The sequence below is a fragment of the Crocodylus siamensis genome, chromosome 8, assembly GCF_052110815.1.
Source record: "Crocodylus siamensis isolate JL-2025a chromosome 8, ASM5211081v1, whole genome shotgun sequence".
Lineage (NCBI taxonomy): Eukaryota > Metazoa > Chordata > Crocodylia > Crocodylidae > Crocodylus > Crocodylus siamensis.
In genome coordinates this window covers 53477751-53496459 of record NC_143402.1, presented here as the reverse complement: position 1 = coordinate 53496459, position 18709 = coordinate 53477751, and the positions used below count along the sequence as shown (strand labels likewise).

General features: G+C 53.3%; 1 protein-coding gene across 1 annotated transcript; it reads right to left on the bottom strand.

The window, feature by feature from the left end:
• Positions 1-12751: 12751 nt before the first annotated feature.
• LOC149858576 (olfactory receptor 1K1-like) lies at positions 12752-13756 on the bottom strand. Its single transcript, XM_090061556.1, has one exon. The coding sequence runs from the start codon at positions 13754-13756 to the stop codon at positions 12752-12754; it is 1005 nt and encodes a 334-aa protein (XP_089917682.1).
• Positions 13757-18709: the final 4953 nt, after the last annotated feature.

Genomic DNA, 18709 nt, shown 5'->3' with positions numbered 1-18709 from the left:
CCACACTATCCCAGCTGCACCTCAGTTCCAGGGGATGGGGGGGTCGAGGCCCAGGGTGAGCATGGGCCCAGGGGGGCCAGGCAGGGGGCGGAGGGAGCCATACCAGTCTGGGGGTGCTGGTGGAGGGGGTCGGGGGCAGGGACAGGGAGGGTAAGGGGCAGGGGGCAGGGCTGGGGAGTGGGGGCAAGGCCGGGGCTGGGGTGGGGACCCTGCAGTTCCAAGTTGGGCTCGATCCTGTCGGCGCTGCTTGGCCCGGCGGTTCTGGAACCAGACCTGGAAAACAGGAGGGGAGTCAGAGATGGTGCCCCTCGCTCCCAATCCACAGCCTCGCCACCCAGCCTTGAGCCAGCTGCATTTCCTGTTTCGCCTGTGTGCTGTTATATTCATTTCTAGCTGCTGCACCCCAGAGCTGGTTTTATCTTGCTACTCTGCTGTTCTACCCAGCTCTCTCCAGCCTGCCTCACCCCAGAACTGGCTGCATTTCACCCTCCTCCTGCAGTGTTGTATGTGGCCATTTCTCAGTGGCTCCACCCCAGAGCTGGCTACATCTCAGCCCTGTCCTTGCAGTGTTATACTCAGCCTTGCTTTTCCCATTCCAGAGCTGGCTGCATCTCCCCTTCCTAGTGTTACACTCCCAGGCATCTCCCTGCCCTCATGTTCTTCTCTATACTGTTACACTCAGCCAGTCCCCAGCTGCTCCACTCCAGAACAAGCTGCATCTCACCCTCCCCATATGCTATCCCCAGGGCTGGCTACATTCGCCCTGCCTGTAAGTGCTGTTCTACTCAGCTGTTTCCATCTGCCCCACCACAGAGCTGGCTGCATCTCAGCTTCCCAGTGTTATACTTGGTTATCCCTTGCCTGCTTCACCCTAGAGCTGGCTGCATTTGCACTCCTTGTGTGTGCTGTTATACTTGGCTGTTCCCAACCTCCACCACCCCTGAACTGGCTGCATTTTTCCTTCCCCTCCTGCTATACTCCACACTGTTACATTCAGCCATTCCCCAGCTGCCCTCATCCCAGAGCTGGCAGCACCTTCCCCTACTCTGCCCCCACCCCTTTCTAGTATTATACTGTTGTAATCTGTACTGTTCTACCCAGCTGTTCCCTGCCTGCTCCATCCCAGAGCTGGCTGCTTTACATCCTCCCTGTGAATGCTCTTCTACTCAGCCATCCCCCAGCCACCCTACCCCAGAGCTGGCTGCATCTCAGCCTTCCCATGCAGTGTTATACACAGGCTTGCTTTTTCTATCCCAGAGCTGACTGCATCTCCCACTCCTGGTATTCTACTATTATATTCTGTTCTGTTGTATTTAACCCCTTTCTGTCTGCCCCACCCCAGAGCTGACTGCATCTCAGCCCTCCCTTGCAGTGTTATACTTGACTGTTCCCTCCCAGAACTGGCTTCAGTCCCTCACCCCACACGGCCGCACCTGGACACGGGCCTCTGGCAGGTGTGTGCGCTGGGCCAGCTCTTCTCGCTGCCCCACATCTGGGTAGCGGCTGCGGGCGAAGGCTGCTTCCAGCGTGGCCACCTGTGGCCCTGAGAAGCTGGTGCGGTGCCGGCGCCGCCCGGGGGGGCCAGGCCGGGGGGGTGGTGTGGGGTGGGGGGGGGGTGGGGGGGGTCCTGTAGGGAGACCAGGAGTCAGGCTGGCTGTGCCCCTCACTCCCACCCCATAGGCCTCCCCACAACCCACAATGGTGCCCCTTGCTCCTGACTCGCAGCTGCCACAACCCACCACAGCACCCCTCACTCCCGACCCTCATCCCCCACCATGGTGCTCCACAATCCTGACTCAGACCCCCCACATCACGCTGTGGTGCCCCTCACTCCTGACCTGCAACCCCCACCATCAGCTCACAGTGCCTCTCACTCCCAAACCGCAACCCTCCCATCTCTCCATTAGTGTCCCTCGGTCCCACACTGCAGCCCCCACCATGGTGCCCCTGACTTTGAACACACAAGCTCCCACAATCCACTGTAGTACCCGTCACTCCCAAGTTGCAGCCCTCCCCCCATCCCCGCAGTTCCCCTCACTTCTGAGCACAGCGCCCCCGCAATGGTGCCCCTCACTCCCTACCTGCAGCCCCCCCACACCCCCACAGTGCCCCTCACTCCTGACCCGCAGCCCCCACCCTGGCAAGGTTGAGCTGGGATAACAGCTCTAACAGCGCTGCAGCAGGGAGCTGTCTCCATCCTTGGCCTCCAGGGAGAAGAAACCCTGCCCTGGGGACCAGGGACCTGTGACGCCTGGGTTCTCTCCAGCTCTGGGAGGGGAATGGTGGGGGAGAGCAGGGGTGTGGCTGGAAGCCTGGACACCTGGGTTCTTTGCCTCCAGCCGTGGCGCCTGGGCCCCTCCTGTCTTACCCCCAAGTCATTCTGCTCCCAGATCCCAGGGATTAGTTGGGGGGAACCTGAGCGGGCCCCTCCCCTGCATGGGAACCCGAGAGCCTGGGAGCGGCACCCTGGGAGGCTGATTAGTCTGGGCCCAGCCTGAGACCAAGCTCTGGCTCATTCAGCAGAGCATGACCCCTTGACCCCCAAAGGACCGAGGCATCCAGTCCCACCCCCCACTTTAACCAACCATCACCCCCTCCTTGAGAAACCTGGGAATGAACCCAGGCATCTGGGCAGCCACCTCCAATCCCTGCTTCTCAGAGCTGGCAGAGAACCCAGGACACTGAGGTTCTCTCCCAGCTGTGAGAACAAGGTACCACCAAAGAGTCTCCCCCTGCTCCCCACCAACTAAACAGGAGCCCCTGGTCCCCTCCCAGAGCTGGGATAGCAGGCATCTGGGCTCCCTGATGTCACCCCATGTCAAGGCCAGGTGTCTAGCCTCCCAGCCCCGCTGCTCTCAATCCCTAACCCCCACTGCTTTCCCATAGCTGGAGAGAACCCAAGTGTCCGGGCCCCTGACAAATGGGCCGGGGATTCTCCATGGACTCTGCACCCCTGCCAGGTATCATGAGGTGCCCAAGGGGTAAGAGTATGTATGCGTGAGTCCTGGATGCCTGTGTTGTATGTGTCATGGCATCCAGGGGCCCGTGCCTGGGGTGGGAGAGGGGCCATAGTTTGGGAGTGAGGCGCAGGGTGGGGGGGACTTGCCTAAACAGTGATTGGATCCCAGGGGCCACCCACAGAGCTGCCTGCCTTACCCCACTACCGAACCCAAGCATCTCGAAAAATCCAGCCATTCCGGTTCCCAGCCCCTTTCTGCTCACACCAACTCCTCCTCCCTTGCCCCAGGGCACCATGGGTGAGCTCCCAGCATGCATTGTGGTCACCCCAACCCCCCCAGGCTCCTCCCCCCTGCACCATATGAGAGCTCCCAGCATGCCCTGGGCTCCCAACAACCATGTCCACCCCCAGCCCCAGGGCACCACATGAGAGCCCGCAGAATGCACTGAGCTCCTGCCAGCTGCCTCCCACCCCCCAGGCACTGTGGAAGAGCTCCTAACATACACTCAACTTCTTCCAATCCCCTCCCTCAGCCCCAGAGCTCCCAGCATGCACCAGGCTCCCGCCATCCCCAACCTCCACAGTCCCAGGGCAGCATGGGAGAGCTCGCAACATGCACTGGGCTCACACCAACCCCTCCACCCTGAGCCCAGGCCCTAGTGTGAGGGGACTCTTGAGGAGACAGGAGCACCCCAGGGGAGAGGGGCAAGTTGGTAACTGTCTGTAGGTGGGTCCCAGCCCCTGCCCCACTTCCATCACCTGCCTCCCCCCATGCCTGAATGAACATGGGGGGGAGAGAGAAGGGAGAGAACCCAGGCATCTGGGATCTCAGTTTGCTCTCACCCCCCAGCACCCTAAGAGCTGGAGAGAGCCCAGGCATCCAGGCTTCCCATGTGCTGGGGCTGGGGCTAGGAGTGGGAGTTAGTTTTGTAGTAGCTAGGGTCAGGAGGAACCTGAACAGATCATCTAGCCTGACCCCCTGCCACAGGCAGGACTGAATCCTGGGTTCACAAGACCCCAGACAGGTGATCATCCAAGCTCCTCTTGATTTTGCCTCAAGGCAGAGGGAAGGACCACTTCCTTGGGAAGCTGGTTCCAGATTTTGGCAACCCCAACGGTAAAATATTGCCTTCTGATCTCTACCCTAAACTTATTCTTCATCAGCTTATTACCATTGTTCCTCATCGCTCCGGGTGGTGCTGGGGAGAAAAGGGCTCTCAAACACCTATTTGCTGTTGATCTCCCCTGATGAGTTTGTAGGTAGCCACCAGGTCCCCCCTCAGCCTCCTCTTGATGAGACTGAACAGGTTCAAGTCCTGCAGTCTCTCCTTGTAGGGCCTGTCCTGCTGCCCTCTCACCAAGTGGATGGCCCTCCTCTGAACCCTCTCCAGGCTGGCCACATCCCTTTTGAAATGCGGCACCCAGTACTGGACACGGTACTTCAACTGCAGCCTGACCAAAGTCGCGTAGAGGGGGGGAGTATCACCTCTCTGGACCAGCTTGAGATGCATCTTTGGATGCATGACAAGGTATGGCTGGCTTTGCTGGCTGCAGTCTGGCATTGGTGGCTCATGTTCATCTTGGAGTCAATAATGATTCCAAGATCCCGTTCCGCCTCTGTGCTTTCAAGAGGAGAATTCCCCAGCCTGTACGTGTGCTGTGGGTTCCTTCTCCCAAGGTGCAGCACCTTGCATCTGTCTACATTGAACCCCATCCTATTCTCATCTGCTCACTTTTGTAGTCTGTGTAAATCTATTTGCAGCCTCTCTCTCCCTTCAAGTGCGTCCACCTCGCCCCACATCTTAGTGTCATCAGCAAACTTGGACAGTGTGCTTTCCACCCCCTCATCCAAGTCGCTGATGGAGATGTTAAACAGTACCCCACTGCTCACATCTCGCCACCTGTCCACCACCACTATCTGGGTGCACCCCATCAGCCAATTTTTTACCCATCAGTGCCATAGTCACTTAATTTATTGATGAGGATGGGGTGAGAGACAGTGTCAAAAGTTTTCTTAAAGTCTAGAAAGTCTAGAAAGACTATCTCCAAGGTGACACCATCATCCAAGGATTTAGTCACCAGGTCATAAAAGGCAACCAGGTTGGTCTGCCTTTGATAAACCCATGCTGATTGCCCCTGAGCATGATCTGCCCTGCGGGCCCCCTGCAGGTGTGCTCCTTGATGATTCTCCCCAAGATCTTCCCAAGCTCCGAGGTGAGGCTTATAGTTACTTGGGTCCTCCTTCCTCCCTTTCTTGAAAATTGGGACCACATTAGCCAGTTTCCAATCCCCTGGCACCTGGCCAGATGACCACGAGTGCTCATACAGCCGGGCCAAGGGATCCGCGATGACCCTTGCCAGCTCCCTGAATACCCTTGGGTGGAGGGCATCTGGACCTGCAGCTTTAAAAATGTCTAGCCCTTCCAGAAGATCCTTAACTATACCTGTGCTGACTGAAGGCCTGACAGAGCTATCCCCAAGATTGTCCCTACCTCTGGTAGGTGGGATATCCCGGTCCCTGTTCAAGAAAACAGAGGCAAAGAAACTGTTAAAAATATCAGCTTTCTTGTCTGGCATAGCCACAAGATTACTGTTTGTGTCTTGCAGGGGCCCTACATTGCCTGGTGCCCTCTTCTTGCTCCCAAAGTACTTGAAAAAGGACTTTTTGTTGTCCTTAATCCTGGACACTAGCCTGAGTTCCATCTCTGCCTTGGCCTTCCTAATAGCCCTCCTACACTCACGGGCCGAGGAGGAGTACTCCTCCTTGGTATATAGCGCCTCCCTTCCACTGGTTGTACGCCCCCTTTTAGTCCTCAGGCATTGCTGAATGCCCTTGCTGAGCCAAGGGGGTTTCTGAGCTCTCTTACCCTCCTTGCTTCTCTCAGGGATTGTTATCCTTTGAGCTATCCCTCATGGACTCCCATCTCCTCTACCTTCTGGGCCCTCAGTGCCCCCCCACTAGTCTCCTGAGCTCATTGAAGTTGGCCCTTCTGAAGTCAAGGGCTTTAGCTTTGGTGTGAGCCCTTGACACCCTGCGTTGGATAGTGAAATCCAGCAGGTGATGATAGCTATTGCCCAGGTGGTCAAGGACCTGCAGTCCCCTCACCAGGTCATCCCTCGTAGCCAGGACCAGGTCCAGCAAGGCATTACCCTTAGTGGGGCTGTGCACTTCCTGGATAAGGTGAAGGTCCTATAATACAGCCAGGAACCCACGTGAGCAGACCTGGCTGTCTGCTCCTCTCAGCAAATGTCTGGGTAGTTTAGGTCACTCATGACAACAACATCCCTTGACCTAACCACCTCCATAAGCTGACAGGAGAAGTCCTGGTCCAGCTGTTCCCCCTGGTTGAATGGTCTGTAGTGGACACCCACCGTAAGGTCCCTTTCACCACACCCCCCTTGGAGTTTGACTCACAGTGTCTCTGCCCGACCCTCCTCTACCCCATAGCTAATCCTTGATGATGTGAGGTGCTCTTTGACATAGAGTGCAACCTCTTACCTTTCCTCTCTGTCCCATCTCTTCTGTACAGGGTGTATCCCCGAATGCCCACCGCCCAGTCGTAGGTAGGGTCCCACCAGCTTTCTGTGAGCCCTACTAAGTCTGGGTTCTTACTTGCAGTCAGGAGGCACAGTTCCTCCTGCTTACTCCCCATACTACGAGCATTAGTGTAGAGGCACCTGAGGCCTCCTGAGGGTGCACATGCCTCGCTCCCACTCCCAGGACAGTTGTGGCCTCCTGCTCCTCGGATGTTGGTGCTTACCTGGGCTTGTGGATGAATCCAGGCTCGTGGATGTGAATAGCCAAGGCTGGAGCTTGGCTCTGTACAGACTCCCCCCAGAAGGGATTGGGGAGCACTATCCAGAACCCTCAGGCCGAGATTGTGGGGCTACAGGCACTGTGCAGACCTCCCAGGCTGGGACTGGGGGAGAGCACCAGGTACTGTACAGACCGCACCCCCCCCACTGGGGTCAGAGGGTGTCAGGTGCTATACAGACCACCCAGATGTGGATGGGGGGGGGGCGGGGTCCCACTACCATGTGGTTGAAATTGAAATGAGAACCTTTCCCAAATTGATTTGCCTTTAAAACTGACCTTTCACCTTCTTGGACCTGAACTGCAAAGAGATTTCTGCTGGATTTGAATGAAAACTAGAGCTCTAACATATTTCATGGTGTATAAGTTGAAGTTTGAAGCCAAATTATTCACTCTCAGATTTCCATCTTGACTTATATACTGTGCTGGTGTGCTGGCATCTAGGGGCTTCCCTGCTCAGGCTCCTGTCTCCCCCCCAGAACTGCCCGACACCCCAGAGCCAGGCTGGGCACCCAAACTCTGCACCCAGGGACATTTACCTATGATACTTGCAAGACAGAAAGTGAGTGGGTGGGTGCAGAGCAGCAGGATTGAGTGCACGGGCGCAGAGCGGCAGCATTGAGTGTGCAGGTGCAGAGCGGCACCAGTCAGCAGTGCTTGCTGGTGCTTATAGCTCCCCATGCTGAGCTTTGCTGCTGCCTTCCTGGCAAGCACCACTTGCTTCTGTTCCCACTTGCCTGCTTTCTGCTGCCACCCTGCTCCTGCCCGCTTACTTCTTGCCCAGTAAGTGCTGCTCACTGCTGTTGCTCTGTGTGCGCCTACTCGCCACTGATGCTGTACACCCATCTGCTAAATTCCCGTTTAGCTGCCCACCTGACTTATACACTGGATCTATGAAAAATCTTACTTTTTGATAATGTGGGGTCGACTTATACACTGTGTCACAACTTGTACATGTGAAGTATGGTAGATTCCCCCACTCTATTCCACATGGGCCAGGCCTCACCTGGAGCCCTGTATCTGGCTTGGGGCCCTGACCTTGAAGAGTCCAGGGCTGGACAGCTGTAAGGATCAGGGGCCTGGGAGACAAGATGGGTGAGGTCAGGCTGGAATAGCTCTGGAGACAGAGGTTGTAGAAGAGATGACAGAGGAGAGAGGGGGTGGATCAAATCAGCCTTCCAATTCCTGAAAGGCCATGACAGAGACAAGAGAGACAGACTTTTCTTTGTGGCCACAAGGGCTAGGACTGGGAGCCACAGCCCCCAGCTGCAGTAGTGAAAACAGACAAGAGATGGGGAGGAACTGGGGGTGGATACTGATACTTTTGCTCCCTCACCTTTGATTCCCCCACCAGCCAAAGTTTAAATCCAACTGCCTGGCAGTAGCAGGGGCATTTCTATTCAGGTAGCCCTGGTGGAGTCATAGTTTCATAGTTTCATAGTAGCTAGAGTCGGAAGGGACCTAGGTAGATCATCTAGTCCGACCCCCTGCCTTGGCAGGAAAGAGCACCGGGGTCAGATGACCCCGGCAAGGTGCTCATCTAACTTCCTTTTAAAAATCCCCAGGCTAGGAGCCTGCACCACTTCCTCTGGAAGCTGGTTCCAGGCCCTAGCCGCCCTGACTGTGAAGTAGCGCCTCCTAATATCTAATCTAAACTTACCCTCCGCCAGCTTGTGACCGTTATTCCTGGTCACCCCTGGCAGCGCACGGGGGAACAGGGACTCCCCCAATACCTGCTGATCCCCCCTGACCAGTTTGTAGCAGGCCACAAGGTCCCCCCTTAACCTTCTCTTGTGGAGGCTAAACAGGTTCAGGTCCCGTAGCCTCTCCTCATAAGGCCTGCCCTGCTGACCCCTGATCATACGAGTGGCCCTCCTCTGAACTCTTTCCATATCGTCCACGTCCCTCTTGAAGTGTGGCGCCCAGAACTGGACGCAGTACTCCAGCTGTGGCCTGACCAGTGCCGCATAGAGGGGGAGGATCACCTCCCTGGACCTGCTCGAGATGCATCTGTGGATGCATGACAGGGTACGGTTGGCCTTCTTGACTGCCTCCCCACACTGCCGGCCCATGTTCATCGTGGAGTCAATGACGACTCCAAGATCCTTTTCCGTCTCCGTGCTGGCAAGAGGGGAGTTCCCCAACCTGTAAGTGTGGTGCCGGTTCTTCCTCCCCATGTGCAACATCTTGCACTTATCAGTGTTAAACCCCATCCTATTCTCATCCGCCCACCGTTGCAACCTGTCAAGGTCAGCTTGTAGCCTATTGCACCCTTCTAGTGCACCCACATCCCCCCACATCTTAGTGTCATCAGCAAACTTGAACAGGGTGCTTTCTACCCCGTCATCCAAGTCACTGATGAAGATGTTGAACAGTGCGGGCCCGAGGACCGAGCCCTGCGGAACCCCACTGCCCACGTCCTTCCAGGTCGAGAAGAACCCATCCACTACCACCCTCTAGTCAATTGACTTTCTAGCTCATTACAATCTCCCTGATTCCTACTAATAACTTCATCCCACAGATGTTAACAGCCCTCTCTCCTTTTTTAAGTGTCGTTCAAGGCTCCATTAATCAACCTATTCCTTCTTCTGCAATTCTGTTTTTTGTTGGCTGCTCCTGGTAATGTAGCACCTATCTCAGAGTACCTCCAGGCTCTATTTTGCCTCTAGCTAGAAACATGAAATCAGGCATGGGAATATGAACTCAGGTGTGGAAATATCAGTTCAGGTGAACATGAACCCAGGTGTGGACATATGAATTCAGGCTTGGAAATATCAACTTGGGTGAACATGAACTAAGGTGTGGAAATATCAGCTCTGTGGGGATGGATACATAGAGAGATGGATAGTTAGAGGAAGGAATGAGGGGAAGGATAGAGTGTGGCATGGATACATGGACAGATGGTTAGAGTATGTGGTGGATACATGGATTGTTAGTATGGGGTGGATAGATGGAGAGACGGATGGATGGAGTGGAGTGTGGACTGCATAGGCAAATAGCTAGAGTGTGGAGTGGGTGGTTAGATACATTGTGTGTGGGATGGCTAGATGCACAGACAGGCCTATTTAGTTTAGAAAAGACACTTGAGGAGGGATGGGGCATGGGAAGGGTTTACAAAATACTAAATGGCAAAGAAAAAGTCACCAAGGATTTATTGTTGACTGTCTCTCACCAGCCAAGAACCAGGAATCATCACATGAGACAGGCAGGCAGTCAGTTTAAAATTAACAGAAGGAAGTTCTTTCCCCTACAGTGTGTCATTAAAGGGTAGGATTCATTGCCACCAGATGTGGTGGAAGCTGAGAGTTCAGCCAGCTTCACCAAGGAATTGGACACGTTTTTGGAGGAAAGGGGCATCAGGAGCAGGGGAGTGAGGGGCACGGCCTCTGAATCAGGACTTCCTAGACCTTCAATGCTGGAGGCTGCAAGTAAGAGAGGAACAGCAGGAGAAACCCTGGTGAAACCCAGTTCGCTCCCCTTCAGCCTCTGTTCTCTACTGACATGTGACACAGGAGATTGGGTGCAATTAACCTAGGATCTGACCCAGGACATGGCAGCTCTTATGTTCTTACTAAATGGGGAAGCTGATTTGCTGTTGCTTTCATTCCCACTCCACAGTGCAGCAGCAGTGGCATGACTTTTCTGGCAGCTGAGTGTCCATTGACTTCATGGCTCATTGCTCTTCACTCTGCAGGCATTAAAGATCATCTCTCCTTTTTTAATGGTTTTGATGTTGCATTAATTAAGATCACCTTTCTTTGGGCAATGTTGCTGTCTGTTAGCTGCTCCTGGCTTTTCTCTTCTTCATTCTGCTTTTCAAAAACCAGGGGTGTATTATATCCTGGGGCATATTGTAGGTGAGAAATATGGATGGGAGGGCTGTCAGAATGGGGTGGAAATAGCATGAGCTCAAGACATCTAGGTTTTATGCTCTTTCCTAACCTGTCGGGGGGGGAGGTCTCTTGTATCTATATCCTCTTGGAGAGGAATGGAGGGCTCATGGGAAGCAGGAGGTGCAACCAAGACCTAGGCAGGTGGGGCTTGGGATTTGGACAGGGTCTAGATCATGTCACCCCTCTTCCAGAGCCTGTTGCCTTCCTGGATTCTAGATCCAAGCCATGTTCTAGATCCTGGCACCCTCCCATGTTCTAGACCCCCCAATTTAGAGCCTGCTGCCTTCCCAAGGGTCCATAATGAAGGTACAACTTGAGGGGATAACACAACACAAGCCAACACAAGGCAACAGGAACTGGCAGGCCAGAAGCAGGGGGTAAAGCAGCAGGAACTAGGGACCAGGGGGCAGATACCAGGAATAAGGAGCCTGGAGTCAGAAGCCAGGGCCTAGGAGCTAGAGCCTGGAGCCTAAATCTATAGCCTGGAGCCTGGAATCTAGAGCCCAAAGCCTAGACTCTGGAGCCTGGAGTTGGGATCTTTGAATGCAGAGCTCAGAGCCTTGAGCCTAAAAGTGGAATCCAGAATCTGGGGTCAGGAGCCTGGAATCTAGAGTCTGGAACTCTGAAACTGAAGCCTGGAGCCCAGAATCTGGAGCCTGTACCATGCAATCCAGAGTTCAGAGCCTAGAGTCTGACAACATGGGTACCACAGGGTGGGACTGGGGAAGGGAGATAGGATCAGGGTGGTAGTCAGGAGGGAAAGGGGCCCAGATTCCTGCCCCCATCTCTGTGGGACAGAGCTGAAGCCCCCTTTTAACTTGGCGCCCAGGCCTGTCCTGCTACACACATTGACTGCCCATGCCACTTGGGACATACTTGTTACTGATTGGCTACCAGCAACTAATGGGACAATTAGGATTGGACAGCTTTTGATCATTATTTAATGGATGGGCTTAGTGTTGGGGTTAGTGTGAGGTTTTGGTTATGGTTATAGTGAGGGCTGGGGGCTGGGGTTGGGGTACGGTGAGAATGAAGGTGAGGGCGAGGCTTAGGGGTAGGGTAGTGGTAGGTGTAGGGTTAGGTTTTGGGTTGGGGTTGAGGTTAATGTTGGATGAGTATTAGGGCACAGTTTAGGGGTGGTGTATGTTTAGTATTAGGGTTAGTTTTGGGGTTGGGGTTAGAGATAGTAGTAGGGTTAGGACTGGGTGAGGCTGATGGTTAAGTGAGGATAGGTTTAGGATTATGTTTGGAGTCATAGGGGGAGAAGCAGGGTTAGGGGTTGGTGTAGGGTTAGGTTAGGGGTAGGTTAGGAGCAGGGGTAGGTTTGGGGTAGTGTTATGGTTGTGTGACAATAATGGTGATCTTTAGGGGTAGGATAGAATTAATGTTGGTTTTTGGTTTGAGGTTAGTGTTAGGGTTAGTCTTAAGTTTGGGAAAGTATTAGGTTTGGGGTAGGGAAAGGTTTAAGATTGAAGTTGAGGTTAGGGTTGGGTGAGGTGTAGAGTAGGGTTAGGGTTAATGTTAGTGGTAGGTTTGGGGTTGGGATTAAGGTTTAGGTTTGGGTTAGTTCTAGGATTAGTGTTGGGTGAAGGTTAGGTGTAGGGTTAGGGTTCATATTAGTGGTAGGGGTAGAGATTGGATTAGTTTTGGGGGGGTTAAAATTTGGGGTTCGGGTTACCGTTACAGTGATGGTTAGGATTGGGATTAGGGTTGGGTTTAGACTGAGGTTCAGGGTTAGGGTGAGGTATTAGGATTTGGGGTTAGATTTAGGTTGAGGTTTATATGTTATGTGTATGGGGAAGTTAGAGTCAGGGTCTGGGTTAGGATTAGGATAAATTTAAGGTTAGACTCAGGGTTCCCACCTTCTTCAGCTGATGTGATCACTGACTCAAGTTTTTCTCATTAGAGTCACCATTTCATTTCTTTAAGCTTAATATGCCTCATGGGCAGCTACTTAGGTGCTATACCCAGCTGTCCAGGGCTGGGCCCCTTCCTCACCATTCTCACCTCCCAGAATCCGCTACTTCTAGGATGTAGGCTGGCAAAGACCTCTTCCCCTGGGTTGAGCGAGGCCTGTTGGATAGGTCAAGGATGACTTGGCCGAGGCTGAGGGGGCCCAAAGCCCACCCCAGTCCAGCCAGCCCTGGAGCTAACATGCCTCCACCTTTTGCCCCACCTCCTCCGCAAAGCTCCCTGAACATCATTGTTGCGGAGGCTGTAGATGAAGGGGTTGAGCATGGGTGTGACAATAGTGTACATCACTGTGGCCACACGGCCCTTGGTAGCCGAGTAGCGGGCTGTGGGCTGGAAGTAGACCCCAATGATGGTGCCATAGAAGAGAGTGACCACAGCCAGGTAAGCCCCACAGGTGGACAGTGCCTTGTGCCAGCCTTCAGCTGTGGGTTGCTGGAGCACAGTAGCTAAAATGAGGAGGCAGGAAGCCAGGACAAAGACAAAGGGGCTGAGGACCACCAAGGCACCCTCAGTGAAGATAAGCATCTCGATGAGGTGGGTGGAGGAGCAGGACAGTGCCAGGACGGGCTGGTGGTCACAGAAGAAGTGGGGGATCTCCCGCGAGGCACAGAAGGAGAGACGGGACATTAGCACAATGTGGAGCAAGGAGTGGAAGTGGGACACGATCCATGACCCAGCTACCAGCCCCATACACAGCCCATGTTTCATCACTGCCGTGTATCTTAAGGAGTCCCGGATGGCCACACAGCGGTCATAAGCCATGCCAGCCAGCAGAAAACTGTCTGTGACCCTGAAGGCAAAGAAGAAGTACATCTGGGTGAGGCAGCCAGCATAGGAGATGGCCTTGTTGTCAGCCACCAGGTTGGCCAACATCTTGGGCACTGTCACTGAGGTGAAGGCGGCATCCACCAGTGACAGATGGCTGAGGAAGAAGTACATGGGTGCCTCACGCAACTGAGGATCCCAGTGGATGAGGAGGGCAATGAGCAGGTTGCCCATCACCGCCACCACATACATGACCAGGAAGAGGGAGAAGAGGAGCTTCCTCTGCCCTGGATGGGTTGACAGCCCCAGGAGGATGAAGTCTGGGTGGATGGTGTGGTTCTCTGCACTCATGGGGCCCTGATGGAGCCTGGAGGGGAGCATGATGGAGGAAAGGTGGTGTGAGATACCATAGGAAGGATGTATTCGAGGTTAGAAAGGCCTTGAAGGACCTCCACTGCAAGGCAGGGTGGGATGGCTACTCTCTGCAGCCCACTAGTGGCTGCTGCATGTCTAGTATATGTCCCTGAGAGCCTGCATAGTGGAGAAGAGGTCAGAGGTGATAACATAGAGAGGACCCTTCCAGAGCTAGCAAGGACTTGGGGGGGGCCTTCACTGCAAGATGTGTTGGGATGGGTGCTCTTTGAAGACTCCTAATTGGACAAGCTGGGTGGGGTACAATTAGTTGGTGGGCGTTTATGGGCCAGATGAAATCGCCTGGCAGGCTGGATCTGGCCCTCAGACTGTATTTTGCCTATCCCTGCCCTAGTCTCAAATGTGTAGCATTCATCTTTAGGCCCCTGAGAACCTGGTGAGGTCGAGAAAAGGAGGATGTGAAATGGGGATTGATACCGTAGAGAATACCCACTTAGGGCTAGCAAGATGCTGGAGGACCTCTACTATGAGGCTTGCTAGGATAGGTACTCTCTGGAGGCCCCTAGTAGCTATCATATGCCTAGCATACATCTGTAGGCCCCTGAAAGCCTCAGAGAGGGAGTGGAGGAAAGAAGGGCATGAAATAGGGAGTGATACTATAAAGACAACCTGCCTAGCAAAGCCCTGTGAGGCCCCCAACTGCAAGGCATGCCAGGATAGGTGTTCTCTGCAGCCCCCTAGTGGCTGCCACATGTCTAGAATATGTCTCTATGTCCCTGAGAACCTGTGGGGTACTAAAAAGGGAGGGTGTGTGATGGGGAGTGATATGAAAACAGGGTCCTGGGATAGCAAGGCCCTAGGAGGTCTCCACTTCAAGGCATAGTGTGATAAGTAATCTCAGAGGATCCCTAGAGTATGTCTATAGGTCCCATATTTCTGACTTAGGTCCTGATGACGCCAGGAAAGGTTCCCATGCTTCCTTGCATCTGCACCCACTGGGCACTGTGCCCAGCTGCATCATGCTCAGAAGAGAGGCCTGATGGCCCCACGGGATGGACTATGGGGCCACTAGGTTTATAATGTTGTGTGTACAGGAGTATCATGGTGCCTGCCTCCATTTTCCTGCCCAGGTTGGGCACTGGGGGAAGAAGGGAGGTGTAAGATCCAAAAGGGGCTGCCATAGGGGTCTCAGCTACAGGGAAATGGGCTGTCCAGAAATCTGGATCCAGCATCCTTCCCCATACATGTCCCCCAAGCATTCTCCCATTCTCCAAACATCTATCCATTCATTCCCATACACTCCTCTCATCCATTCATCCCCATACACATCCCCCTACCCTTCCCCCATTCTCTAATCCATCTGTCCATTCATTCCCATACACTCCCCACATCCATCCGTGTACCCATTCCCCATTACTACCTCCCTCCATCCATTCCACCATCCCTTCCTCCATCTCTCCAGACATCCATCCCCACACATTTCCCATTCATTTCTGATTCTCAAATCCATCCATGCATTCATTCCCACACACTCCCCCATCCATCCATTCTCCCACCCTTCCATTCCCCTGCCCTTCCATCCATTTGTCCTATCATTCCCCTACTCATGCATCCATCACTATATTCTCCTTCTGTCTGTCTGTCTGTCTATCTAATCTGTCTACCTTCCTGCCTGCCCATCTGCCCATCCTTCCATCCCTTCCCATATACCTATGGTGACCATATAGAATAATATGAAATCCAGGACACCGCTCCTAGTCACTCAAGTGATGCGGGCAGAGGTGGGGTGGGGCAGCATAGTGCAGCTCTGGTGTTACTGTTCAGGCTGCATTAATGGCCCATTAATGACCCATTGTTCTTTACTTCATAGGTATTAACAATCACCTCCCCATTTTAATAGTCATTCCCCTAATCAAGCTAATCTATTTTAGGATAATTTTGCTGTCTACTAGGGCTTCCTATTTCACAGCTTGTGCTGCTTCACTTTCCTGTCCCATGCCCTGCACCCAGGATGCTCATTTTAATTTTCACTGGCTGGCCGGGACTGGCTTCCAAAATTCAGGACTGTCCTGGCCAAACCAGAAGGTATAGTCACCCTATACATGTCTTCTATTTCTCTCTCTCTCTCCATCCATCCAGACATTCATCTATTGTTCCTTTCCCATATACCCCCCTATCTATCTATCTATCTATCTATCTAAAACCACTTTGCTTCAAAGATACACTGACTTATATATACTATGTGCTATGCACTGTATTACATGCTGTACTCTGTACTGTAGGCCATTTAAGCTATAGACTGTTTGAATATTTGAACCATTATATAGGTAGGTAGGTAGGAGGTAGGTAGGTAGGTAGATGGCTGGCAGGCTGCATGGGGTTTGGATAGGGATAGATAGATAGATTTGGTGTAGATATAGCTATAAATTATTGATACAGCCCATATACACTGTATATACACTGCATGCTAGTGCCAGCCAACCTTTTTGGCAGGCATGGTCACAAGTGAAGCCTCACCTCTTCCCTGATCTGACCTGGCTCCAGATACACCCTGGTGGGGGTGGCATCCCAGAGGAACATGAACGGTGGCAGGGGCATGGGGGGGGCTGAGACTCTGGTCCACATGGCAGGTGTGTTGGTGAGTGAGGGTCTGGTGGCAGTGGGGCCAGTCAAGGGTTAACCCTGTTCTCAGCCAGCCAGTGGTTTGAGTTCCCCGGCATCTATTTTCATGCCCCTATGCTGAGCACCTGGGGATACAGATAAGATAGGATATGTGTGCCTCAGGTCAGCCTCTGTGACTGTACTATGTATGTAGTGTCCTACATACACCCCCTATGGAGTTGTGTGTCATATGGATACCATGTATATAGTTTGCTACACTGTAGATAGTCTACATAATACAGCATATATGATACACCATCTGAACTATACTATGTCCATCCCTCCACCCATCCCCATACAGTTATTTCATCTTCCATCCCCCCATCCCCCCATCCCCATAATCCTTCTACTGATCCATTCATTCATCCATCCATCCCCACCCCCCCACACACATATTCACACATCCAAAACTGAGACATCCAACTCAATCTGCACCCCCAACTTCCCTCCCCTACACAACCCAGGTGTCTGACAGAGACACACAGAACCCAGGTGTCTGGGAACTGCCCCCTCCTTCCCCCCACTCCTCACACAGAACCCAGATGCCCAGGAAACACACATACAGAATCACAGCATCCACCTCTGCCCCCTGCCCCCGCGTGGAACCCAGGTGTCCAAGTCATGTGCGTGCACACACAGACCCACAAACAGATAAAGACCCAGGTGTCTGACCCCTTCCTCCTCACCCCCCACTCTCAAAAAACTCAGGCATCCAAGACCCACATGTGGAAACAAGGAGTCCAGGCCACATACACGCTCACACACAGAACCCAGGCATTGGGGACACACAGACCCCAGACATTCCCCCTTCCAAACCAAACACAAAGAAAACTCAGGCATCTGACACCATTCGCCAGGCATTTACATTCTTGGAGGCCACCAACCCTCCCCACCCCAGTCCCCCTCAGACAGACAGCTTGGGCAGGCCTCCCCCCAGGTTCTAGGGGAATACTGCACTTCCAATTGATGGCTCCTGTTGATCTCTAGTTCCCTCACTGGGGAGCATTGGGCAGCCTCACTTGCCTCAGAGTCCCCTGTCAGTGCCTCACTTCACCTCACCAAGTCCTTGCCATAGCTTTGAGGGAGGGGGGTTGCGGTTGGGGTATCACCTCCTTGGATTTACCCCGTACCCCCTCCTAGAGTGCCCAGCTCTAGGTGCTGTCTCATGGGGGGGTAGGAGGGCTCCCTATATGCCCCGGGGGTGGGGAGGGTAAGGCCGGGGTATCAGCTGAGTTTGGGGTCAGAGGTAGAGAGAGCTGTTGGGGGCTTACCTGTTCCAACAAGACCCCAGCAGATGTCTTCACCCGTGTGGGGGCGTGTGAGAGGTGGTGGGAGACCTCTGAGTCCTTGTGCAAGGGATGATAGAAACTGCTGTCACCTGTGGGCCACCATGCAAAGGACAGTATGAAACCATGAGTTCCGGCGCGAAGGACAGCATGAAACTGTGCAGCACTGTGTGATGGACAATAGAAATCTGTTGCTCATGAGTCACCATGAAAAGGGTGATGGAAACCTGGGAGTCCCTGTGTGAGGGACAGTGAAAAACCTTGAGTCTCCACACATCAGGACAATGGGGAAGCTTGTCACTCATGAATCATTGTCCAAAAGATGGTGCAGAACCAAGGGTCTCCATACAATAGATAACAGACAGGTTTGTCACTTGTGAGTCACCGTCCAAAGGATGGTGCAAAGCTGTGGGTCTGCTTGAGACAACTGATGGGAAAGTCTTGCACCTGTGAGTCACTGTGTGAGGGATGGTGTGAAACTGTAAGTCTCTGTGCAACCGTCAAAGGGAAATCCTGTTTCCTGTGAGTCCATGTGAAGGATGGCAAAAGCCAGTGAGAGCCAGTGAGTCACTGTGAGATGCAGAATAACAAAATCTGGGTCACTGGACAAGGGATGGTGCAAAACTGTGGGCCACTGTGTCCCCTGTGAGTCACCATGCAAAGGATGGTGCGAAATCATGAATCCCTATGCCAGAAAGAGTGCAAAACTGCAGGGTACTGTGCAAGCAACAATGAAAACCTCATTTACTCAGTCCCTGTGTGAGGGCTGGTGCAAAACTGTGGCTTGCCATGCAAAGCTGTCAGTCACCATGCACTAGGTGATGGATGGCTCCCAGCACCTGTGACACACACTGCCACCGTAGGGTGGAAGACTAAGGATCCCTGCACGAGAGAAGGTAGGAATCTTAGGCTTCCATGAAACAACCAGTGAGGACTTCAGTGGCTCCATGAAAGGGATGGAAACTCACCATGTGCAGGAAGACAG